The sequence below is a fragment of the Platalea leucorodia genome (assembly GCF_965183815.1).
Source record: "Platalea leucorodia genome assembly, chromosome: Z".
Lineage (NCBI taxonomy): Eukaryota > Metazoa > Chordata > Aves > Pelecaniformes > Threskiornithidae > Platalea > Platalea leucorodia.
The window spans coordinates 93626421-93651515 of record NC_138858.1 but is presented as its reverse complement, the minus strand read 5'-3'; the positions used below and the strand labels follow the sequence as shown (position 1 = coordinate 93651515).

Here is a 25095-nt window from a genome sequence, read left to right as displayed (position 1 = left end):
CGCAGCCGCTGCACCCTGGGACCGGCTGGGCGAAGGAAGCGGCCCTGCGGCTCCCGGCACCGCGACACCAGCCCCCCCCCCCCCCCCCCCCCCCCCCCGCGCCCCTCCAGCGCCGGTTGCGGGTTTCCGCCTCGCCGCCGTTTCTCGCAGCGGCCGGGGCCCGGCGCTGAGGCGCCTCCCGCCGCCGGGGCCGCCCCCCCCGCCCCGCTGCCGCCGCCCCGGGCGCTGCCCCCGCCGGCCCCCCCCGGAGGGCCGGGCCCCCCCGGCAGGGCCGGGCCCAACGGCGGCCGCCCCGCCCTGCGCAGGCGCGGGGCCGCGCATGCGGGCTGGGGGCGCCGGGAGCGGCAGCGGGGGCGGCGCGGCGGCAGGTAGCGGCGGCGGGGGCCGGGGCGCGGCGGGGCGGGCGGCCGGGGCCGGCGGGGCCCGCGGCGGTGGCTGGGCAGAGCCCGGGGGCGTCCCCCGGCCCCCCGCGGGGCCGAGGCGGGCGTCCCCCGGGTCACCTTGGCGCGGCGGGGCTGGGCCGGGGCCCGGGGGGCGGCGGGGCGGCGGCGCTTCTCCGGGCCCGGCGATGGCCTCGGGGCGCGGCCGGCTCTGGCTGGGCGGGCGGGCGGGCGGGCGTCCCCCCGGCGCCCCGCTTTCTCGGCCGGGAAGCGCGAACCCTGGGCCGGGCGGCGGCCGCGCCTCCCCGCCGTGCCGCCGCGGAGGGGCCCGGGGCGGCCGGGCGGGCCGCGCTCCGTTACCCGTTGCGTAACGGACCAGGAGGAGGCCGCGCCGCTCCTCAGCGCCCCGCTCCGGGCCCCGGCCCCGCCGCTCCGGGCCCCGCCGCTCCCGGCCCTCGGCCGCAGGGCGCCCGGCGGCCGTGCCGCGGCGGTGCCGCCGTTCCCGTCGGTAAAAATGAAACTGGCGTCTCGAAGCGCCGTCCTGCTCCTTCTGCCGCCTTCTGTACGTCTGCTTTGGGGGGTTTTGCGGTTATTCCGTAGACCGGCGGAATATTCCTACCTTCACGTCTTCGCTGGCGTTTCCAGTTCGGGTTACCTCTCTGCAGCGCACGCACAGGCGCTGGCTTACTGCGCGCTGTGCCTGAAGATGGCAACGTGAAGCATCGGTTGCCCCCAGCCTTTTATTCCTTGATATATTTTCTCCTGTGGTCGTTGTACTGCTTTTATTGTCGTGGGAGGGAAAATCAAAGCACGAGATTAAGGAGCTTCGTTTAAAAACAAGGTCCTTAGGACAAGTACTGTGGCTTAGTCCCAGATCCCTGCCTTAACGTTTCTTTTCCCGCTTTACTTTGTGTTTTGTCAGCCGTTGTCATCGCGTCTGGTTGATGGAGCCCAGTTCCAATTTCGCGTTACTGGTTGTGGAACTGCGAGCTCGCTTCCTCTGAACAGCTCTGGCTTGCAAGCGGAGCTGCTTGTTATTAGCAGAGAATTTACCTTGGGCTTTTTTTTAAGAATGGTGTTTAAATACCCGCATAATATTTAACGTAAACATTAAAACACATAGAATACAGAAAATACAGCTGTATGGCGTAAAGAGAGGAGAGCTGTTAGGAGAGGGAAGAGGCTGACAGTGTTCAGGATGTCTCAATAGCCTTAAGACAACGAAAGCAGAGCAGGGCGTCAGCCGAAAGGTGAGATTTAGGGTGAGAAGGTGCTGACGGGAGGGTAAGGCCCTCCTTTACTCGAAGGGTGGTGGGAAGAGGTGAGAGAGCCGGCAGCGCCTGGAGCTCGGGGTGCGGCACGCTCTCGGGAACGGGCGGAGGGTGGGTAGCTAAGCTCTTGCTCTCGTTTGATGTGACATCTCCATGTCGTTTGAACGTTAGAGTAGACCGATGTCTTCTAACCTCTAACCAGGTCAGTCCCAGCTCCCAGAACGCGCTGTGGCTCACCGCGGCTCGTCGTCAGCCTTCTCATTGAAAAGAGGTTATGTGGTTTGGAGGCCAGCTACAGATCCCGATGATTATGGCGTGTTCCTGGCACGTTTTCAACAGCTGGGCAGTTCCCTGAAAGCCAGCTGTGACTAAAGAGCATTTTTGAAACGAATCTGCCTGTGTTTTGTATGAATTCTTATGCAGGGAGTTAGCTTTCATATTGGTTTTTGCTGGGAAAAAACATTTGAGGTTCGAGAGCCCGCTAGGCAGTTACTGCGTACATAGAGTATTGCCAGGTTAAAATGCCCAGGCATCAGCCTTGCTCCAAAAACTTGAGTTACCAAGCTTTTGAAAGCAGCAGGATGAACTATCCTGACAAACCTATTAAAAAAACCAAACCAAAACAACAAAAAAAACCCCAAAACCCCAACCCAACCAACTAAAAAAAACCCCCAAACCCCAAATTTAAAGTATGAGTTGAAACTTCTGAATTGAGAGATTTGTGTGAAAAACCAATGTTTTAAAGTGAAGATATACTCTGCTCCATAGCTGCGTTGCTGAAACTATTGTAATTACAATTTAAACTATGCTGTTATAAAAGTACCCGTTCTGTTTCTCTTTCGTCAGTTTAATGATTCACTGATTGTAATTTTTCCCTCCGTGTTGACAGGTACAAAGGCCTTTTTACGTAGTAATTTTGCGAAGTACCTGCTTTATGCACTAATCTTCAGATAAGGAACCTGCAGTCATGTCCAGCTATTTTAGATCCTCTAAACCCACAGGTATATATTCGTAGAATCGTAGAACATCTCGAGTTGGAAGGGACCCGTAAGGCTCATCGAGTCCGTGTACGGGTAGATACAAAGCGCAGGTTAGCCATGAAGTCACTGGACGTAGAGCGTTTGCCCGCTACGGGAGGTAAATTGCCCCAGCGCTTCCTTTTGGGAAAGGGCTAGCTGTCTGAAAAAATACTGCTTAGTACCGATACTGTCGCCTGCGTGACAGAGGGACTGAGCACGCGGTAAGCAACTGAAATGGTGGAGGAGAAGTGATGACTTCAGGGATTTTACAGGTCTTGCTCGCGTTATTACTTTTTGGATTGGCCTTTCAGCATGGTGGAAGTAACAAATGGGGAATCGGGGATTCCTGGTGTCGGGTGTTGCAGAGAAGAATATCAACAAGTGCATTAGCTGTAGGAAGGGTTAAGTGGCAAAGAGTTGCCCTTAAAATCAAACAAAAGCATCATCTTTGATAGCTTTTCTTTTCTAGAGTAGGTGTGCCTTTGCATTCATGCAAACTTATTCTAGAAGGAGAAGACTAGTTTTCCACTGGGGAAGAGTTTGCCTGCTTCTTTTAATGTGGATTTTCTGATGCAAAATCCCTAAATTGTGGTAACTAACATTAAATATGTCACGTAAGCTGTAATATCACATGCCCGTCCTTTGGGGTTTGGCCCTCCGAAGTAGCTGTAACAGTTACCTGTGTTGGAAAAAGCAGGTTTTGCTGCTGTGTATACACAGGGCAGAAATCCTCCCTGGCGGCTGCTGGGCAGCACACGGAGAGCTCTTCTTGTATTTTAGAAGTCTCTGGAAAAGCTTTCTAAGAAGTCGCAGGTGCGCGTGGCAGTCGGGTATCTTGTCCCTTGGGGGTGTTCGGTGATGCGGCTCCCGTCAGCTCCTTTTGCAGGGTAAGAGCGCGAGGCCGAATGTCCTGTCCTGGGGTTTAGCGTTCCCAAATAGCGGACTGGCTTTCGTCGCTTCTTTGAATTGAAGTTTGTTTCTGCCAGAGCAGCGATGACACCAGGATGACTTCTATGAACGTTCTTCAAAGGTCTTGCGGCTCCGTATCAGTGGAGCCTGCAGCGTGTACTAGCCGCAGACGTTCATAAATGCTTTGGATGTGGTTTAGATTTTATGCTGTTAAACCTAAGATTATTACAGCTTCCAATATGTTTCAGATCCAATGGCTGTCCCACCATCATACAGCGACTTGGGAAAGTCTGCCAGGGATGTGTTCAACAAGGGATATGGTAAGTGACGAGAATGTGGTTTGATAACCTGTTGTATTTGTTCTTAGGCGTCTTGAAAGTGGCAATGAAACATGGGTGCCCCAGCGATCCCCTGAACACCTTGTGGTAGGAGTTCAGCGGAGGCCCGGAGCGTCCAGCCCCTTCCGAGTTTGGACTTTAGACATGATATCATGAAGGTGCTGCAGTAGGCAAAGAGTTAGAGGGGGAAGTTATGAGTTTGACCTTGAGATGCACTCCAGAACAGTCTCTGAAGAGCGCTGCTGTTTTTACCTTCCAGTTTTTGTATTTAGAGGCATTAAATCAGTCAAGCTCAGGTAGATTGGCATAGGAGACCATATGTGGCAGCAGACAGGTTCCTGAGGCAGAATGATCTTTATGGTAATGAGAATAGCCTATTGTCATGGCTGTAGGGAAATAATTTCACAATATTTGCATTCCTCTTTTAAAGAATTCAAATTTAGAAATTCTGATATTAGTCCCTTTTCTGGGAGCAGTACTAAAAGCGTTGACGTTTTTTATCTGGCTTTGTGCGTGTGTAACAAAGATGGCATTTGTATCCCGAATCCATGGGCCGCAGAGCATTGGAAAGCACCCTGGCCTGGCCTCTGCGCCCGGCGGTTCAGGCTTTGCTGAAGTCACCTCAGGTTCCCTGCTTTAGCGGCAGCTGTTTCGGGCTTTTCTGCTCTGTGCAAGGGCCGGGCGTTTCCCTGGATTCACAGCAGCTTAGAAAGAAAAGGAAGAACGCAGCAGTATCTCTGTATACAGCACTAGTCGAAGTACGTTGAAACGTGTTTTTTCTCGGAGAAGGGGAAAAGAAAAATTCCTGCCCTGCAGTCAGAAATATGAAAGTAAAATGAGTAAATCGGAAGAAATGGTAGCTGTATTGGTTGGCCCCAGACTGCAGGTAGCTACGGAAGGTGGGGATACTTGATGATGGGTGACTGTTAGGACTATAAATTATGAGGCCACCCGCTTTGAATTGTCAAAAGTCCTTCGGTCATTCCTCAGTAAGGTCAACAACTGTTGAAATACGAAAACGGGCTGTTTCGGGTCAGTGTGTCCTACCTGCCGTACGTGGGGTGGGTTGGCAATAAGCCTTGCCTGTACATTGCGGCGATACACATGCTGTGTGCTCGTTTCTTTTCAGGGTTTGGAATGGTCAAGTTAGAGCTGAAGACCAAGTCTTCCAGCGGGGTGGTAAGTACCGGGGGCTTTCAGCATCGCCGGTAGTGCACTGGGAGGACAAATTGCTGAACGGGTTGGTGGTAATCACTTGCTAGCAGGTGTCGCTTCTCTCTTTCAGTTCTCGTTTTAAAACCCGTAGCTGACCGAGGTATTTCTGTAACGCTGCGTGGGGCTGGCGTAGCGGTGCTGCTTTTCCCCCGGCGGGCAAGGATTTTCACACATTTTGTTGTGGACGCGTGGCTTTCCTCCCGGTTCCCGTTGCCACATCCCAAACAGAAGAGTTTCTTCGCCCTAAATAGCTCTCATTTCTGCTTACGAATGCAACTGAGTTTTTCTGCTGTTGTTGGTTTTTATAGGATTTTGAGTCCAGACTGACTTGTTATCCAAAAGATCAAGGGGCAAATAAGAACCACGGTTTAACTTCATTTTCACCCATCTCCTCCGTGTTTCCAATGCAAGACTTAACTAAAACTCAGTGGTCCTCCTGCAGTACCCTTTATGTAGAATTTGAGAGCATTTTATAGACGTTAATTAAGCTTTAGCACTTCAGGTAACTAGAAAATACCATGATCTCCACTTTAATGATGGAGAAGTGGAGCTTCCTCACGATTTCACAGGAGGGCTGGCAAAACCAGGGAGAGATTCATAATTCTGGTCTCGAAGCACAGGCACGTACTGTTTACTAGATAAGCTCGTTCTTCCACTGAGCCTCAGTTCTGTGCGTGCTTTTCAGCCTGCTTCATAACCGACCCTGCCTCCTCCTCCCGCGTTCTTCTCATGCAAATGGTGTAAGTCCTTCCCTTTGGATTACTGCATTCTCCCCCAGTCGAGCTTTTGATGGGTCGCTTGCATTGTGCGCCAGGAACGCGTAGCACGAGTTGCTATGTGGTCTCGGTACTGCGACTGCTACCAGTTACTGACGTCCCATGACGTGCGTAGTTTTCCTGGCTGGAAGTTTTGATTCTCAAATAATATGCTAATGGTTAATTATGCTGTCTTCTGAACGCGATGGAACACAAACAACCGTATGAAGTTCTAAAACGGGCTTTTCCTTTTCCATGCAACTTTCGTGTTGGATGTGTACCCAGCTGGTAAGAACAGTGACTGTTTCGGCATGTTGGCTCTTTATTGCTGTGTCTGGCGAGGCTTGCTGTGGTGCATACTGCCCTTCATAAACTGTTCTGTTGTTTTCAGCCATGTTATCATCCACGTCATGACGTTTGACTGTGTCCATAGCTCTTAATCTGCTGTGTGATCCATGTATGTAAAGCCATTTGCAATCTTTGTCCAACAATCCACAGTAAGAACACTAAAAACAGCAGGAGGGGAAACAAGACGGATGCGGTATTGACACGGTTGTCTGTTGCTTCAGGTTTTGTGCTTGTGAAGTGTTTCTAATGGGCATTCTGCTGCAACGAAATGGGGCTTGGGGATGGAGACGAGGCGAGGGACAAAGCGTGAGATCTAACTCATCCTTGGGTACTAATAGTACCTCTGATTGTTGTGATGCAGAAATGTTTTGGGTGGTTTTCCTGCGGACTGAGAAAACAGCCGGGGTGGCGGCTGTCGGTCAGAATTGTTTCAAGGACCGCAAGTGGTTCGGCCTAGGAAGCGCGTGGCGGTCCCGTAGCTGCCAGCCACCGTGAACTGGGAGGTGAGCGAGAAGCTGAGCTGACTGCTGATGCAGACTGGGCTGCCACCTGGAGCCGGAATGAGTTTGATTTTCAGCTGCAAAAAATTCAAGAAGCGCTTCTACGCAAGGTGGCTCGATGAGAGGGCTCTAGTTGAGACAGTTAAAGCTTGGTGGCAGCGGATGCTGACCGCGTGCCTTCTGCCTCCAGAAGCAGGTCTGGTTCTGACACCCGGCAGAATCCTTTGCCTTTTGATCATATGGCAGCGCAGGGTTTTTTTCCCCTTGGCTGTGAGAAAAGCATTTTACAATCTTTCCTCTGCTTGGTCTGAGAACCAAACGAAGCCCTTTCAGTCAGTTACCTGCCCTGAGGTCAGAAGGAAGTTACTTCTGAATTCTGGTGTGGGTTTCAGATGTCTTTGCACTGAATTTGTGGAAGCGACCTTAGGGCAGTGTGGAGCCATTAAGGGACAGTCTAACGCATCCTGGCTGGCGTGGCGTGTTTTTGTTAGCTGGCTGGATCTGTTACACGGCTGCTGTGCCGTTGTAGTACCGCGTTAGCTCGAGGGAGTGTCTTCCCCCCGGTGTGTAAGGAATGTTACCTGGCTGTGCTTCCCTGGCACTTCAAAACCATTTAAAGACAGTCTTTGTACACTCAGCAAAGCCCAGAATTGTGAAAGTAACGTACGCAGCACCCAGGAATAGCGTCCTGGAATGAGACGGATCTGGAAAGTCAGGATTCCAGAGCTTGGATGCGTTGGTAATGGATACTGCCATCTCTTAAGCACTGTATCTTTCAATATTTAAACTTCAAAAGAGGCATAACTTGGAAGTGTAATGGCAGATTAATTCTCTTCAAGGAAAATATTTGAGAGAGGAGGACAACTGACATGCGATCGGTTCTCAGATGCTTCTTAAAACCCAGCTCGTACCCCTTGAGCTGACTGCTGCGCAAACACGCCTACTCGTTGCTTCGTGCTCTGCGCGCGGAACGCCGAGGAGGCTGCCTCTGAGTTACGCCAGAGGAGAGGTGTTCCTTGAGACTTCAGGTCCCTGCGGTGTGGGGGACCGGCCCAACAGCACAGATCCATAGCGCACACAATTCAAAGTTGTTGGTTCAGTTACAGCGGTCAGCGAAGGAGCAGCCTGACGGAGAGGTGCCGAGGTGCCGCTGGGGTCAGGGTGTTTTCTGGTAGTGTGAAGGAGAAAGGATCTGCAACGTTAAGGTGCCTTACAGAGGGGTGACGGAGCTTCTGAAGCGCAGTTGCTGGCTGAGGTAATGCCAGAGACGTTAGGTCGAGGGAGAAGGTGCTGAAGTCATCAGCACGGTGCACGAAGAGTCTGCGTGACAACGGTAGGAAGGGTGGGGGGAACAACAACGTGAGGGTGCAGTAGTTGGTGTGAAAAGCGTCAGTGACCATTCTCCAGAAGACGTTTTCACTGCTGAAAGGTGGAAAAAGAAAAAAAGGAAGAAACACACGAGGTGTTCGAAGAAATGAGAGAAAAATCAGTCTTTTTTTGCTGTTCATCTAGCAGCGTAAGTTGGATGTAGGATTGCTTTTCTTAAGGGAGAGTGGATTTCCAGCAGGACTGTAACGGGTGCTGTTTCATGCACAACTGGGGCAGTACTGGTAAGATGGTAAAGGGAATTAGAGGAGATTGTGAGGGAAGATCCAAGGATACAAGCAGCTTTGTATCCCAAGCGAGTATCTTTTTGTATCTGGCTATGGATGCATGCGAAGGCCCAGAGCAAGCTGTGGAATGTTGAAATAACAATTGCCACTTCGGAGCAGAAAAAAGACGGTGGAAAAAGGTTTTTCTGGTGGGGAGGAGGTCGGTGGATTAGTTAGGAAAAAAAGTGTGGTAAAAATTAGAAGAGGGGGCAGGTAATCAAATCGTGATGCAGGTGAAAAGCGAGTGAAGATGCCAGGTCTTTGTGTACGCGTGCTTCTCCCAGCCTAAGCAAGTCCCAGGGGCTCAGCACGGCTCAATGAAAGAAATACCCAGAACAGAGGTGCCAAAAGGAGCAGCATTTTGTGATGCGAGAATAATTATTTTTGGTGGGGCTAGGGAAGAGGAGGAGGATTTTGAGGGTTCTGTCGAAAGGCCTAAGGGTAGCAAGTGTGAGTGCTGGCTCTTGGCAAGTGGAAAAACTGAACGCAATTAAATATCAGAGTGCTGAAACTCCTGTTGTGCTCTTGGCAGGAATTCACCGCAACTGGTTCTTCCAACACAGACACGGGCAAGGCTTCGGGCAGTCTAGAGACCAAATATAAGATCAAAGACTATGGACTTACGTTCACCCAGAAGTGGAACACGGACAACACACTGGGAACAGAAGTTTCCGTGGAGGATCAGGTAAGAGGAGGCGGATACTCGGAAAGCGTTCCTGCAGCGGTATGAGACAGTAGTGAGTTGAGCAGAAAGCCCTGAAGAGTGGAAGTTGCACAAAACTGCCCGGAGTACTGGAAAGAAAGAAGTTGTGTTTGCAGAACGCACAGACTGAGAGCGAGCATCGTGAATTTTGGGGGTGGGGGCTGCAAGCGTTCCTCCCACAGCAGTGGGCTGCTCGTACCCATCCAAAGGTACAGAGTTCCTGCCGGTACGGGCACCTGGAATTAGCTAGCTGGTTGAACGAATGTCACGGTTATCCACCCCAAATAGGAGGGTTTGTTTAAAGATGCGCTTTAGCTATGTACAACTGTCACTGCTGCGGCCCTGCAGGGAAAACAAAAGAGGGCTCTCGTAGTTTTAAATCCTCTAATGCATCAGGACTTAAGTTTGGCTGCCTTGAGATTGAATGTATTTCGTAAGGTTGAAGAGACAGGTTGGTGTTTGCAGCTTAGCAGTGCTTACGCAGAGGGCTGCGAGCATACAGCGCTCGCAAAACACGCAATTCTTTTTCCCAGTGATAGCTTTATGCTTTTCACTTGGTGCCCGAAGTGTAAGGGAACGGTGCCAAAAGTAGCAAAAGTCCCGTGGTGCCCTCTGCCGTGCACAGCCATCAATTTTGGTAGTTATGGTTTTGCACTTTTACCCGTGCTTTAAAGTGCAAAACGCTGTCCGGCTGAAAACGAGGGCGGGAGCGCCGAGGCAGGCACAGGGTTTGGCCTGCGAACTCCTGCCGTGTCTTGAAAGAATGCCTGTAGATTCTGAGAGCGCCTTGAGCTACCGTTGGAACTGTAGGGAATAAGCAAACGTGCACGGAATGGTTTTCTTTAACAGTTTCTCAATTTTCTTGTCAACACGAGATTTGAAATCTTCCTGTAACAACGGATCCACAAAGCGTACGCTGTGACAGGGCCGCGTTGTGGGGAGAAACAGTCCAGATTTTAATCCCTCATCACGCAGCATCGTTCAGATTGCGTTGTAGAAGACGTGGGAGGCGTTACGGTCGCGGTTCGTCCTCTCTTTGGGAGGCAGCAGAGCTCGAGTAGCGGGATGTAACGAATGGCGGTTCAGCAGGGCTCTGAGCAGACACCTCTGGTTTTCTTTGCAGTTGGCTGAAGGATTGAAGGTGGCTCTTGACACTACATTTGTACCAAACACAGGGTAAGTATTTTCTGTTACCTTTATCTCAGGAGTGCTAGAATTTCCCCTAACTTTTCATTAGAAATGCTTATTCTGGTCATTGCGTAAAATTTCCTGTAGAATATTTTGAACGGCAGTGGATAATACGGGGCTCAGGAGGACAAGGTCTGCTAAAAATGATTCTTCAGCTTTTTGGCCGTTGGCAAATCTGTTGGTTTGCAGTAGGTATGGTATTTTTGTAACTCTCCCCTTAAACAGCTAGGTCTCACGTGCACCACTCAACTTCTGCCGTCTTTGTCACGGTGTCGACAGTCCTACCGCTGTCACCTCGGTGCCTTAACAACATAAAGAAAAGTTGGGTTTTGTTTTTTTTCCCCTGCTGCTTTTGGGCAGGTGTCTACGCACAACTGGATGAGGAGGTGGGGCCGCATAGGTGTTGTGCTAGGCAGTGGGACAGCACTGGTTTGTCTTCCTCAGTTATCAGGTATTTATTTTTGGTAGGCAGTGGAGCAAAGGGCGGGCGTTTATGTCTGGCTAATGCACAAAGACTCCTTTGTAAATAATTACCGGTATTTCTTCATTGTTGGGCAGAGCCTACCGGAAAAATCAGAGTTTGAAATACTGCTTGGATGTAAGGAATTAGAAGCTAAGTCAAAAAGGAGACCCGGGGCCCGGGTGTGAGTGCAGGCGGCAGGGCGTTCTGCTGTGTCTTCGGTGGGGGAGAAAGGCAGCTGGGGGGAGCGTTACGGAGGTGGTAACGTTTTGTCTCAGTTCTGTGAAGTTTGAATTACTTGCAAAATGAGCAGGAGGACGCGTTGGGGAGAGAGGAAAGGGCTTCTCCAGAGGGACAGAAAAAGGCAGCCTAAGTGGATGATGTCTGGAGGAGGAGGAGATGCGTTTTCGATACGGGAGGCTGGTATCGGCAGTGCGAAGGAAGGGAAGCAAGCGCTGCACCTGAAGGGACGGTGGAGAGGAGCGAGCAGACGAAAGTCGCTGAAGGACAGACGGCCAGCTGTCGGTGCGGGACGCCGGGGGTGCTCCTGAAGGAAACTGATGCCGCCGTAACGCGTTGCACTTGTGGAGAATAAAATTTGAAACCTGACGGGTTTTAGAGCGTTAAGCGGGAATGGTTTTATCGTTCTCTCTTCTTGAGGATTTTAAGGAGTTTGAGATGGTGGAGGAAAAAGCAGCACCACATAAATATACATAATAGCAGTATTCCCCCTATACCATGTCCTCTTCAGCAGCTGTTAATGTCAAGTTTTGAGTAGGCATTACAGTCCTTTAATTAACCGGCCTTAAGGGCCGTGCGTGTGTGAACAAAACCACGTCATACACGCTTGTATAGTACCAGGGATAAAATGGCGTGCTTCTCTCTGCAGGAAGAAGAGCGGAAAGTTGAAGACCTCCTACAAAAGAGAATACGTAAATCTCGGCTGCAACATAGACATCGATGTCTCTGGACCAACCATCTATGGCTGGGCAGTGCTGGGCTACGAAGGCTGGCTGGCTGGCTACCAGATGGCTTTTGATACAGCCAAGTCTAAGCTTTCGCAAAATAACTTTGCCTTGGGCTATAAGGCGGGAGACTTTCAGCTGCACACTAACGTGTAAGTATTGTCGGAGCCTAGAAAAGCAGCACCAGAGGAGCCCAACTAGATGCACAGCGAGCATTACGGGAGTTAGGGGACGTGTGGGTGGATGGAAGGGGATGCCGATTTGTTTCAAAATAATTTCTATTCGGTGGTTTCATCTTCAGTACAACTAAAGCAGGGGCAGCTTTCCAACTCTGGGCTGTCTTGTGAGACCTTGCTTCAGGATGATTTTGGGGTTTGTGTATGTAAGCTAGTGGCGTAAAGGCACTTCATAATGTTCATTTGGAATTAAAATCGGTAAACTCTAACTTCTATTTTGGCGCTAGATAAAAGAGCCTTCAACTCAGCTACTGTACCTCCCCCCCCGACAGAAAGCCTCTGGCTCCGAAACGCCCGAGGTGGCGGAGGGAGGCGTGCCTGGCTTTGCGCTCCCGTGTTCCCAGCTGCCACCGCAGCGCGGCTCCGTTTTGGCATTTGCATGCTCCGAGCGTCTTTGAAGACGGTGTCCTTAAACAACTGCAATGCAGCAACACTGTCTTCAGCCCCATCGTTCCCACTACCGACCTCAGTCTCCTCCTGGATTTGTCCCTTTGCGCGTTATTGCAGGCTTGCTTGCTTAAGACAAGCGAGCAAGTTGTTACCTGGGTTGTCTTTTGTTAGAACCTCAAACCACAGGTCTCGGCCGTTGGGAAGTCGTGTTCCGTTCTGCAAGCAAAGCTTAGTTTTGGGTAAAAAACGCGAGCAGGAGCCTGCCCGCTCCAGCTAGGAAGTAGAGGAGCTTGGGTCCAGGGAAGCCTTGGAGCTCCTGGTTCATTTTAAGAGAGAAAGATGAAGCGATTGTGGGGAAGGGTCAATCAAAGGAGTCACTGTTTACTAAACAACGCTTGCATCGTTGCAAACAGGAACGACGGCACCGAGTTTGGCGGGTCTATTTATCAGAAGGTTAATAACAAGGTTGAGACATCGGTCAATCTGGCCTGGACTGCTGGCAGTAACAACACACGTTTTGGCATTGCTGCGAAGTACCAGCTGGACGAGAAGACTTCCGTTGTGGTAAGAATTTTGTTACAGGAATGAGTATTTCAAGCTGCCTTAAATACTGAACATTTGTGGTATGAAGTAGTTGCCTTAAACAGTTACTGGGAAAGTACGGTAGGTGGCAAACCGTGGCTTCTGCTGTGGCTCAGGTTTACGTTGGGACCTCCCAGGTCACATTTGTGAAACGATGGGGAAATCTAAAGCACTGTTCTGTCGGTGGTGAAACAGTCACTTGTGGGCTCGGAGCCTGAGCAAAATGTCTTTTCAGAAGGTAACGAGAGGATGCAGCATCCTTTTAATTCTCTAATTCTTATCTAAAGTGTAATGTAAAACTGTACTATCGTAAAATGCTGCAAGTTCAGCTGAGCTTGCAGCCTTCCCTAACAGTCAGCTAACCCTCCAAAGTCAGCGGAGGTAAGTGTTGCTCCTGACGCTTGCAAGTTCTTGCAGAAATGTTAGGGCAAAAAAAATAAAAGGTTTAAAGAGAGAGAAAGAGGTTCAGGAGACAAAACGTGTCTGTGGGGCCGTGACAGTGAATAAAAGTAAAGTACCTGCAGGTTCCAGCCCTGAGCTCTGCAGCAGCAAGCATTTGTTACACTTCAAAACCGGAATTAGTTCCAGGGCAAGTCAGTCAAAACGAAAGATGGGAAGCACTGTTGTAAACAGCTCAAACCTTAGTAATGCAAAAATGGGCTTGCATAGTCGTACGTTTATTGCTCATTAAAAAATCACTACTAAGCAATTTGTGACCAGGGGCCTGTGAAGGAGGAGACTTCATTGGCTACTAAGGGGCTGTAGTAACTAGCCCTTCAGGGATATAGAGGGACAGTGCTGGGGCAGTGAGGGGCAGGGTGGCATTTTGTGGTAGGCGTAATGGGTCACCGTCCGAGGGAAGGATTGGGACTATTACTTGAGCCTGTTACAGCTTAAGCTGGAAACTCTTGAGGAGAAAAGACTGGAATAGGCCTCTGCTAGAGGTTAGTCCACGAGTAGCTGAGGAGTTAATGCGTAAGCCGCCTTCTCAGGGTCCTGGGCCCGTTCTGCCTGGGTATTTATACACAGCGTGTGAGCATCGCCATCTCTTTTTTCCTGTAGGCTAAAGTGAACAACGCCAGCCTGATTGGAATCGGTTACACTCATGCCCTCCGACCAGGTACGTAGGTCCAGCTGGTAGCAGCAAATAGTATTATACTACACTGTGGGTTATTTTACTGTCATCTCTAGAACAGAAGAGATAAACAAATCAGCTGGAAATCTTACATAGGCTCACAGAGGTAAAGGACGCATGCGTACAGCCGTGCCTACGGCAGCCAAGACACGTTAGTCGGGCTCAAGTACGGGCGGGAGGGCGTTGTGCGGGGACAGTGGTGTACGGAGGGGCTCATGATTTGCTTTCCTAGGTGTAAAGCTGACCCTCTCGGGCTTGATTGATGGCAAGAACTTCAGTGCCGGAGGTCACAAAGTTGGGCTGGGATTTGAGCTGGAAGCTTAATGCAGCTTTAAGTAAAACAACAGGCGGTGCTCTGGAAGACAAAAGAGAAGTGTACCCAGTGTGTTTCGGCCTTAATCTTACTCTGAAATTTCAAGAAGTGTGAACTTTCTGCTCCTCCAAAGAATCATTTTAACCCAACGCTGAAGTCCAGAGAGTGCCAGCACATCCAAGGAAGATACTTGAAGGCATGCATGGAAGTTGTGATGTTTGTGCCACATTTCACTTCAGGTTCCCGTATTTTAAATCTCTTCCTAACCCCCACCTCTCCCCATTATTGTAATGCATCCTGCATGTCCTGTACTTCACAACCTTTTGTAAAAGGTGGTCTCTGTGCTGTAGTGGAAACTTGGGTTTACGTCAGAAATAAATAAATTGGTCGCAGTTGGAAGAGAATGGTGGTGTGTCTTGTCTCCAAAGCCGGGCTCCACCCAGCTGGGCCTTTCTTTTGGTGCGACTTTAAGCGTGGCTCATAGATAATCTGCAAATGCTTTGTGTTAAACTGTGCGTGTACACTGAAGGCTTCCTCCTCTGCGGTCTCTGGGTAACATCCTTACACCTCTCATGTTTTAGAGACCCGCACAGTGAAAGCAGCTTTTTCATTAAAATGTTATTGAGGGTATCAAAAAGAGCAAACCAAAAGTTTACATGTTTTAGATAATTTCGTTCCCATACAGGAAACAAGTATTAGGTAAGTACAACCGTTACACTTAAGGAAAACAGTGCAAATCAGCAAAGTTAAGGAATTAAGTTCACAGTTCCAGGTGTATCAGGAAGGTGGCATCTACCGGTGACTGCGCGAGCCGACGCTTGCGTTGGTCGTTGTTCATTAGAAAGCCTAAAAGGCAAAACGCCACGTGATGCCTGAGGGAGGATGCAGCAGGACAGAGACTAGGAACATCTGCTGTCTTAAGGCACGATTAAGAACTTTTTCCAAGCAGTTAGAACAGGCATTTCCTACTGTATCTTTGTGGGAAAACGTGTCCGAGAGGTGGATACTAAAAGCTAGGCCAGGTGTAGGTGACAGGAGAAGGAGGCACTTGCACTTCCCTTCGGAGAGGCAGCAGCTTTCACAGTTGGCTTCCTGAAGCAGCACGTCTTCAGAGGCAACCAAAGCGATTTTACATCTGGGTTTGTTCTGGACCGTTTGTTTCTTCTACCTGAAGCTGCAGCCAGCTCCAATCTAGAGCCTAAAGAACAAACAGAACTGCAAAGGTCAACGCTAGCTTACAGTTGAGATTTCTCCAGAATAAAGGGGAAGCAATTGAAAAGATTTTAAAATGTTACTGTGAACAAGCGGGGCAGTACGTTTTTGTGACGAACCATCTGACTGCTGTAAAGGAAACCCTTACACTACTTATTTTCTCTAATATTTTACTTCCTTTCCAGTATTCTGTTTCATTAAATAAGCATCCCTGCCCACCAATGTATTGTCACCACAAGACCATCCCAGTTTGAAGAGTGCGATTGTGCAGCATTTTTGTACAACAGCCAAGCGCCTTCCCCGTCCTTTATTGTTCGGCCCAACTGGAGTCCCCAGCACGCGGCTCCCGCTCTCGGCGGGCAGGGAACGCGCCGGTCAGCGGCAGAAGCGGGAGCGGGTGCTCTCTCCCTCCCACAACTCCTGCTCTCCCCTTGCCCGGGAGACTCGCAGGCAGGTGGCTGTCAGCCACGTTACTCGGTGGTGGCAAAGTGACACAGGCAGAAGTTTGAAGCCACGAGCTTCCCCGGCCCATTTACAGAATATCAACTACGTTACCATGAAGCTCTGCTCCTGATCCTTCATCGTGTCGTGCATCACATTTTCTAGTTGGCTACAGAGTTTCTGCGATTCCAGCAGCAGCTCCTCACTGAAAGGGACAACGATGACCCAATTATTTTCCATGGCACTTGTGTTTAAAGAGCTGCTGCCTCTACCTTTAAGAAATATTTCTGGCAGAATACGAACCTTTACCAGTCAGCTCATAAGCCAGTAACTCATATTGCAACTGGGAAAGTCGGTGGCATCCCCAGCTTTACTGGGAGAGGGGAAAGGAAGCAAGTTCCAAGTTGGAGCTGGGTTCCTGTTCTGTGGAGTCACCGTTGCTAGAGAAAAAGCTGCAGAGCAGCCTATAAACTACAGGATTAAGGAACACAGGGATAAACAGACAGAGGTCTGTCATTCCAGCCGGTGCCCCAGTTCGTGTAAGCACGCCAGAAGTACACGTGCTTGGTTCTAGCAGTCTCTCCCGCATGAGGCAGCCCAGCTACTCCCACCTTCCGTGACAAAGCTCCAACAATTCCTGCTGGCAGTGGACTTCGAGTGAGCCCAACCATTCCAGAGAAAAGAAACCCTTTATTATGGAGGCAGGGGGAAGCGAAGCTAACCGTTATTCCCCGTTTTTCATAAGGAAGGTTCACAAGCCCCCAAAGTCCAGCTACTAGGTAGAAAGGACTGCTGCCGATGGACGCTGAACACAAAGTGGGAAGTGTGAGAAAGCCTGCGTGTCGTTCTCTCGCAAAGCGGGAGCCCCAGCCGCGCAGGGCTGGCACCAGCAGCTACAGGACTCCAGCCTTGGCCTCACCTTTTCCTGACCGATTCTGACAAATTGTAAGTTCCAGAAGGGACCTGCAGCAGCAGCTGCCCAGGGCTGCTGAGGCGCAAGGTGCTCATGCTCTCTGGACTGCCAGTAACAGGACCGCGTACTTTACTCTGAAGAAAACACAGAAGATCGAGATGGCGATTATTTCTAACGTCCAGCAGCCAGGAGTAAGACGGCCTGGAACTGGGCTTTAACACTAATTCAAAATACCAGAGAAAAGAACCATAGGACATACTAAATTTACCATTAATTATTTCAGTAACTTGTGCTACAAACCATCTTTCCAGGTTAAACTGGAGTTTTCATTTTACTTACACAAGCAATTTTCAGCAAGTTCCACAGTTCTTTCTGTCGTTTCTCCTGAAGCCTAACAACTGTTTCCTCATCTTCATTCATCAGGTTCATCACTTTCTCCACTCTGGGGAACAATTCCAGTGCCTTCTGCTTGCAAACTACAGTTTTACTATTAAAAAAAAATCATCAGATCACACACGGACAACCGCAGTAGGGGAATATTTCTGAAGTTTCTCATTTCCTGCAACGCTCAGAGCTCGTTAGCCGTACGCGCTGGTTTTTAAACCTCTACAACAAAACCTCTTGCTGAAAGAGAAAATGCTTTCTCTCAGCCCTCAATAAAAGCTGACTCTACAAAGCTCACCTGAGCTGAGCATAAATGACCCGGACTTTTTTTTCAAAGGTCTGGATCGCCTGTAGGAGCAGTCGTACTATTTCTTGGCTGTCACCGCTTGTCCTCTGATCTGGAACGACAGTCAGAGCATTACACAGAAAGGCAGGCTTACAGGACAGAGCGAGAAGATTCTCAGTGGCTTGTTTCCACTGCTGCTTCAATCCTGGACCATCCCAAGGTCGGGGCATGCCGGTTGGAGTGGGATGGACTGCACTGGATTTTAGCCACCTTCTTCAAAATGATGAGAACTGGAAAGCAGAGCCGGCAGGGTGGGTCTCGTGCCTCGGGGCTGTACAGCTGCTCAAAGGAGCAGCTATGCCTTCCTCCCTCCTACACGGAAGCAGCAGCATGTGCTTGCAGAACAGCTTGCTCTAAGAGCTCCAGAGGAGGTTCAAGAAGAGCTCAGAAGGCGCCAAGAAAGCAAGGCTGGCCTAGTTTAAAACTGACTCCCTGACCCCCTTCTCCAAACAAAGGCGAGTCCAGTGGAGTCCCTGCGCAGCTAGTGTATGGGCAGGCCTAGAACGCAGAGAAAGTTTTCTCAGCGCTCATTATTGCATCTCCAAAGTCACTATCCACACAAAGCAAGCTGACCTTGAGCTAAAATGTCTTTTACCTCTTGGCTTCTCTCTCAATCTCCGGTACAGCTCTCTGGCTTGTTCTTCTCTAGAAGAAAAAGGCACAGAACACAAAGAACTTCTCTAGAACCTAAATTACGAACAAGTAGTTCAAGAACTCAAATCTTTTATATAACAGTCTGCATTTCAGACCGATGACAGGTAAGGAGTCAAAAACTGTCTTTTAGTGTCAAAGTCCTCCCTCTCTCCCGTAATTTGGGCTGAAGAGGGAGCACTTTCATTGCCCTGCAGCGAATAAGCTTAGCTAGCAGTACTCCTGCATCTGAAGTTCAAGGTAGTTCAACTCACAAATCCTCCAGCGTTCCTCCTTGTTTACGACCTAGTGGGCTTCTCTGCAGGTCCACGATGTCGGTCTGCAGGGCCATCATCCTCTTCACTAGCTGATCCACATCATCCTCCTGAAAGCAGGGCAGAGCATAAGCAACGGGCAGTCTCCGACCGAGAGACCCTACCCCTCACACTGGCTCCTCCTTTCTCATTCACATTTCTAAACACTCACATCAGCCAGATGCAACCAGCAGCCTTGGACCGAGACAAGAGAACATGAGTAATTTCAATTCAAGGAAATTAGCTTGGTGCTCTGGGATAAAACCGCTTCCAAGAATTTTTTGATAAAAAATTCAACCTGCGACAAAGAGCCACTGAAGGGTCAGACTCTGGAGTAAATGTACTGCTAGTTCCCAGGCCACCATGCTTCCTTTTCCTTGGCTATTCCAAATCTCTTCTCTCATCCTATCCATCACCGCTTTTCCCCTTTTCCCTCAGCACACAACCACTCCTGGCACCCCAAATTCTGCTTTTCACTTGAACTCATCCACACGCAGAAGCTGCTGCCTGTTAAGGAGTCATTCTGCCTCTGCTTCCTCCCAGGAGAGGAGGACCAAGTGTTGGAAAAGAGTAGGATATCGACAAGTCACCTTTCACTCCTCGTCCGGGAGCGACGGTCCTCGGCCCTACTTACCGGGGTTACGCTGTCCTGCGCCAAAAGGCTGAACGCCCTACGGGGAGCGGGTGCGGAACGTGCACCAAGAATGGGAAACTGCTGCCTTTTCAAAATTCAAGTCTGATGCTTAGAATTCTTGTATTCAGTCATCTAATCCTTCCCTTTCCCATTCAGCTTAACCTATGTTCCATATCCTCTTTTCAGCTGTCCTGGCTCCAGGAGTGCGTTAGCAGGACATCCCAGTGCAACCGCTGCAAAATCTCCTCTCACCTTCCCCATAATCTCCCTTTTTCCCCCTAAGCCTTACAAAACACAGTGAGCTTCACGAAGTACTGGCAACGGACAGAAATGGTGCCACCCAAACCAAGGCAATGTGACATCTGCAATCAGCCCAGACACAAGAAGTTTCTATTTCGGGGAGGACAATGAAAAAAAAAAAAAAAGAAAAAAAGAAGAAAAAAAAAAAAGGAACGAAAACCAAGCCCCCTTTTCTTTAGGCTAAGCAGCTATATTTAGAAACATACCCGCCCACAAAGTTCCACAGCCTGCTCCATCTCTTTCCAGGCAAACAGCAGCTTCTCAGAAGCTACAGGAATGAAAGAAGAGTGATTGCTTTTCTCAGGCTCATACCGGAAAGGGTAGATGCTTTGTGGGGATAAGAGGCATAAAAAGACCTGTTTGCCAGATGCTATACTCACTGATTCCAAATTCAATCTGCTCTTTGTACTTCTCCAGATCGATTTGGATGCTTGTTTTAAAGAAGTCCAGCTTCGCTTTCAGCTGCTGGGAAAGGGAGGCCATCGAATTCTTCATCTTTGAGAGGGTACTATTGTAACGCAACAGGTTCATCCTGCAGGGACAAGAAGAAGGTCCGATTACCCTCCCAAACTAAAACTGCAGACTTCCACTTATATCAAAAGTAGAGACTTCAGAGTGTAGCAGTGAGCACAAAAGCAGTTGTGTCACAGGATGGAACTCTCAGCTTTTCTTTAACCGTTAACGGCTCCACTCATGGCCTTCCCCGCTCCCACAGGGTCCCATTCCTGTCCTTTCCCCTTCCCCAGGGAGCAAAGGCAGAGGTAAGTGTTCTAGAGAAACTGCCACCGTACATAGCTGCTCGCTGCCCCTGCTGAAGCCGGTTGCAGTCCTCTTTCAGCATCCGGATTGTGTGCCAGATCTGACCCCACACTTTCCGCAACTGGAAAAAGTGGAGATTCTTCTTCGGATCCTGAACTGGAAACAGAGGAGGGAGGTGGGGAGGGAAACGTACGTATCAGCACGAAGCCCAAAAGCAGCGATATCACGTGACAAAACAGACCAAAATATCACTCCTTTGAGGGGCACGTTACCTCTGGCAAAGCCTATAGCTGGCTAACCCCTACGCGGCTTCCCCACTATATCAAAAATCAAACGCTTCCTTTTCCTCAGTTATTCTGACAAACGGAACGAACACTATGCCAGTCCATTTTGCCGCTTCTTCAGTCCCAATACACAAAAGCTCTCTCTACTCCTTGCACATGATGCAGACCACAGAACAGCGGCAGCCCTCTCAACGCGGACAACCTCCCACATTCATGCTAGAGAAAGTCCTTACGGATGCAGTCAACGCTTTCCGGATGAGGACGCAAGGCAACCTGAGCCTCATAGGCAACTTTCTGGTTATCGAAGAGGAAGAGGAGGTCTGTGTCTGCAGCTGCAGTATCATTCACCTGCAGAAGACAAAAGACCCAACTAGGCGCTCTCAGGAAAAGCAAGCCAGAGTAACACCACGAACAGAACGTTCTGCTCAGCCAAAGACTGAACGCCAAAGGCGACAGGGCGCCCATCCTCCAAGGGCTGTGTGGTTACTGTGGCAAAAGCCTGCCCGGAGAGCAGGGAGTGCTGCGCTCCCAAAGCGAGAGCAGTGCTGGCTGATGCACTCAACAGCAAGGAAGGGAGTAACCAGACTCACCTTGCTATCAGCTATGTGTTTAGTGGCCAGCTTCTGCGAAAACAATTCAAGTCCAGCCTCCTGCAGTAGCTCCTGGTCCTGTTCTGGGATTCCCGTATCTGACTGGATCCTGGCCTTCACGGTCTGCAGAGTCTCCTCCTCTGTCACAGCGTAGGTGTGTACAGTTCCCGTGACCATGTTCAAAACATGAAGCAACTACAAGAAGAGTAGTGTGACATGAGAAGGGCTGAAGACACATTGGTCATGTTTGAGCAGAGATCCCAGGACTGAGACACTGGCCCCCGATAAACTGCTCCAAGCACCTGCAGGGCTCAAGAAGTCACTCCGCAGCTACTTCATAACATTACACCAAAGTCCTTGTCCTCCATCAACTGGAAGAGAGGCCACGTGGCAATTAAACAGCTTCAGCCGCAGAATCCTCTACCAGAACGTGGAACCAAGCACACACAGAAGCTATCTGCTACTCCCGACACGCTCAGGGAGTATTTGTCCTCAGATAACCAAGAGGAAAGCACCTGTCACTCCCTGCCAGGAGACAGCTAAATGAGATTCTGCGCTGCTGCTCCTCCTAGGTCTATGACTCAAGCCTCTTCTCTCATGGGCTATGGGCAACTGCTCGCTAGAAAACTTTTCAGGGTAATACAGACCCATTGCTCACCTTCAAGTTCAAAATGTCATCCAAAGCTTTGAAACACCCATTGGGTCCATAGGTAGGATCTGTACCTCTCTGACGTGGGTGCCACATTAACATGAGCTGCAGCCATTTCTCCAGCCTCGCAGCCAAAACACTGAAGGAGCAAAACGAGAGGGGGATCGGAAGAGGTGAAAGCGCGTTTGCAGCCACCATATGGCCTGGGCTCTGCAGGAGGACTGACAAACAGCTTCCCCACCCCGATCACAAATGCAGCGGTTAGAAGGCAGAGACTCACAACTGCACAAGTCTGACAAGGGACACAAGTGCTGTTTGTGTCACGCACTCGATTTCTTCACAGATTAACATAGCAAGGCATATAATATAAACCTGGTGCTTTTGCAGAAGAAACAGTTTATCCCAGCGTGGCATAAGAGATTTCTAGTCCTCACCTGTTTAGATTGTTCGGGCAGGGTAAACTGCTAGAAAATTTGACTTCTCCAGATAAGTCTTCTGAAACGACAATATCCAGCTCGCTCTTCTGTCGCACTTTTGTATGCCTAATGAATTCAAGCAAGTACAATGGTGAAATAATCACCTGCCTTCCCCAGCCTGCATGTTAGTAGGCTCTTGAAGCTACTCTTGACGGCTGTAATACAGATGCCGCTTTGATTTCTGCTACCTGCCCTGCAGGAGCCAGTCCTGATCCCAAAGAGCAAGTAACGTAGGGATATTACCCAAAGAATCAAGGGACCACACTTCTACGTCCTGTAAACAGGACGGTTGCATTGTGCGCACTCTTCTTATCACCTGGCCCCAGCTCACTCACCATTGCACTGGCTGCCAGTTGGGTAGGAATGGTCGGAAGCCTGTGATGCACTCAAAGGCCAGTGTGCCAAAGCTCCAGTAATCCACCGTCACCGTATACTTCTGCTGTTCCAGCAGCTCTGGCGCCTGCGACAGTTTACACACACGTGAGACAAAGCCACCCATCTCCTAGCGCTCTCTATCCCTTAGGAGCTCATTAATGTTTGTACAACAGATTAAAGAGGGTGCTGAACGCTCTGCCTCTCACAAGCTTTGAGATCCTCTCAGAGCGAACAGCAGAGGTTACTGGCACTCCTTGTTTATAACAGACATAGCTAGCAGACGCTGTGAAAATCCAGTGTCAGCAAAAAAAACGGTCACCTTTGCTAGCTGCAGCAGCCCAGACGCACCCCACACCAGGACAAGTACTTCATCCCAGCCCAAGGCCTGCTAACAGTTACCTCTGTCCCACTGCAAAGCGGGAGCCGCTCTCCTGGCCGAATGCCTTCCTTACCAAGTACTGCAGAGTCCCAACAAAGGATGTGCACAGGCTGCCCTGATCCAGCTCCTTCGCATAACCGAGGTCAATGATTTTGTGTATTAACTGAAACACACAACAGAGAATAAAAACACTAGAGAAAAGTCCTGTTAAAAGCACACGATACAGCAGAGAAAGAAAAGGTTCAGCTCTTCAAAGGTATGCAGGAAAGGTGCCAACAAAGAGGTGGAAGTGGAAATGGGAGGCTCCTGAAATTCCTAAGACCACAAAGTATCTAAAGTTGTCATTGGCTTGATACACACAGAGCGGGAGACATTACTGCTAACTCAGATCTTTGGTCAATCAGTACAGTCTGGTTCTTTCCTTAATAGTTGAAAGTCAAAATGTCAGCTGTTACCAGAAGTCCAATACAACCTTTCATCTCAGCTGCACGCAGACTACTGTCCATCCGACACACAGATCTGAGCTAGCTGTTATCCCGGGCTGGGTGCTCTTGCAGAAGGACCGCTGTGACTGCATGAAGCACATGCACGTTCCTCTAACGCCTACTTGTCTGTGCAGGCAGAGACACCTGGTTCCTGCTTACCCTTTGCTCTCCTTGCTGCAGCACGATGTTCTCTGGTTTCAAGTCTCTGTGGATGATCCTGTTCTCATGAAGGTACCTGAGAGCAGAAGCTGAGACACAGAAAAACCACTTGTAAGAGCGTAACTAACAGTACCCAGCACGAGCTCAGTAAGGGTTCATTTCTACCTAGTATAAGCACGGCTTTTGGGTCAAATCTTGTGCAATCAAACATACAATGAAACGCCAAGTGCAAGAGGAAAAGTCGGTGTCAAACACTTCTGGACACAGAGTTTGCTCTCTGGGTCTTCCCTCACGCCCTTCTTGTAAACTGGAATAACGCTGGCTAGCTTCCAGTCGGCAGGGACCTCCCCAGGCTCCCAAGGCCTTTGGTAGATGATCGAGAGGGGTCCTGCCATAACATCTGCCAGCTCCTTCAGAACCCTGGGATGAATCCCTTCAGGCTCCACGGACTTCTGAACATTCAGCTGATGCAGCTGGTCCCTGACAACTTCAGCATCCACAAATGGGAAGTCACTGTTCCCACACTGGTGGCCCTCCGACTCAGGCAACCAGGCAGCCTGAGGGCTATCGGTATTATTAAAGACTGAGGCAAAAAACCTCTGCTTTTTCTTCATCCCTATTAGTCAGGTGACCATCTTCAACATGGTCCAATGCTTTCTTTAGACCTCCTCTTGCTATTAACAGACTTTAAAACACCTTTCTTGCTGTCTGATGCAACACTGGCCAGTTTCAACTCTAATTGAGCTTTGGCTTGTCATGTCTCCCTGCGTGTATGAACCACAGCTCTGTAATCTTCCTGTACGATCGCTTCCAGAGATCATACAATTTCTTTTTCCTCTTGAGCTCCACGAGGAGTTCCCTCTTCAGCCAAGCTGGTCTTCTGCCCCGCTTGCTTGATTTACGACACGCTGGAATTGCCTGCTCCTGTGCTTCTAAAAGGTGGTTTTTAAGAAACTGACCAGCACTCATGGACTCCTAAGCTCTCAAAAACAGATTCCCAGGGTACTCTGCTAAATAGCTCCCTGAATAGCTTGAATTTTGCTCTCTTGAAGTCCAGGGTAGCAACTCTGCTGTCCTTTTTTCTCATTACACTGCAAATTTTAAACTCAACCGTTGCATGATCACTGGGGCCAAGACAGCCACCTACCATCACATCTCCCACAAGTTCTTCTCTGTCCGCAAATAACAAGTCTAGGAGGGCATCTTTCCTAGTTGGCTGAGTACGTGTGACAAGAAGTTCTCTCCCACAAACTTTGAGAATTTCCAAGACCTGCTCATCACAGCAGTATGATATTCCCAGTTGATGTCTGGGAAGTTGAAATCCCCCATAAGGACAAGGGCTACCAATCCAGAAATTTCTCCTAATCACCTACAGAATAACTCGTCAGTGCTAACATCCTGGCTAG

General features: G+C 49.7%; 3 protein-coding genes across 11 annotated transcripts in view; 2 read left to right on the top strand and 1 right to left on the bottom strand.

Moving 5' to 3' along the window:
- The window catches only part of LOC309602846 (DNA polymerase beta), a 21067-nt gene extending 17178 nt beyond the window's left edge, over window positions 1-3889 (top strand). Inside the window, exon 15 of the mRNA XM_082336867.1 lies at window positions 3828-3889. The gene's annotated coding sequence lies outside the window, so the exon portion shown is untranslated. The remainder of the gene's footprint in view (window positions 1-3827) is intronic.
- LOC309602847 (non-selective voltage-gated ion channel VDAC3-like) overlaps window positions 1-14732 on the top strand; it is a 20841-nt gene extending 6109 nt beyond the window's left edge. The window contains exons 1-9 of one of the 7 annotated variants that reach the window (XM_082336869.1): window positions 296-368; window positions 3828-3899; window positions 5047-5096; window positions 8920-9072; window positions 10214-10266; window positions 11628-11855; window positions 12743-12893; window positions 13974-14031; window positions 14279-14732. In XM_082336869.1, the coding sequence (XP_082192995.1) occupies window positions 320-368; window positions 3828-3899; window positions 5047-5096; window positions 8920-9072; window positions 10214-10266; window positions 11628-11855; window positions 12743-12893; window positions 13974-14031; window positions 14279-14370 (906 nt within the window). In that variant the 5' untranslated portion in view covers window positions 296-319 and the 3' untranslated portion in view covers window positions 14371-14732. Of the gene's footprint in view, window positions 1-295; window positions 369-843; window positions 947-2364; window positions 2653-3810; window positions 3900-5046; window positions 5097-5527; window positions 6176-8919; window positions 9073-10213; window positions 10267-11627; window positions 11856-12742; window positions 12894-13973; window positions 14032-14278 lie in introns of those variants that run through there. The other 6 variants (XM_082336871.1, XM_082336874.1, XM_082336868.1 and 3 more) reach the window with 6 other exon arrangements.
- The window catches only part of LOC309602843 (inhibitor of nuclear factor kappa-B kinase subunit beta-like), an 18373-nt gene continuing 7733 nt past the window's right edge, over window positions 14456-25095 (bottom strand). For all 3 annotated transcript variants that reach the window (XM_082336860.1, XM_082336859.1, XM_082336861.1), the window contains exons 5-21: window positions 23690-23778; window positions 23119-23208; window positions 22627-22751; window positions 22250-22357; window positions 21825-21954; window positions 21167-21361; window positions 20810-20924; window positions 20325-20448; window positions 19914-20065; window positions 19740-19801; window positions 18561-18670; window positions 18251-18300; window positions 17608-17707; window positions 17265-17412; window positions 16932-17059; window positions 16127-16217; window positions 14456-15557 (exon numbers count right to left, since the gene is read on the bottom strand). In XM_082336860.1, the coding sequence (XP_082192986.1) occupies window positions 15489-15557; window positions 16127-16217; window positions 16932-17059; window positions 17265-17412; window positions 17608-17707; window positions 18251-18300; window positions 18561-18670; window positions 19740-19801; window positions 19914-20065; window positions 20325-20448; window positions 20810-20924; window positions 21167-21361; window positions 21825-21954; window positions 22250-22357; window positions 22627-22751; window positions 23119-23208; window positions 23690-23778 (1886 nt within the window). In that variant the 3' untranslated portion in view covers window positions 14456-15488. The remainder of the gene's footprint in view (window positions 15558-16126; window positions 16218-16931; window positions 17060-17264; window positions 17413-17607; window positions 17708-18250; window positions 18301-18560; window positions 18671-19739; window positions 19802-19913; window positions 20066-20324; window positions 20449-20809; window positions 20925-21166; window positions 21362-21824; window positions 21955-22249; window positions 22358-22626; window positions 22752-23118; window positions 23209-23689; window positions 23779-25095) is intronic.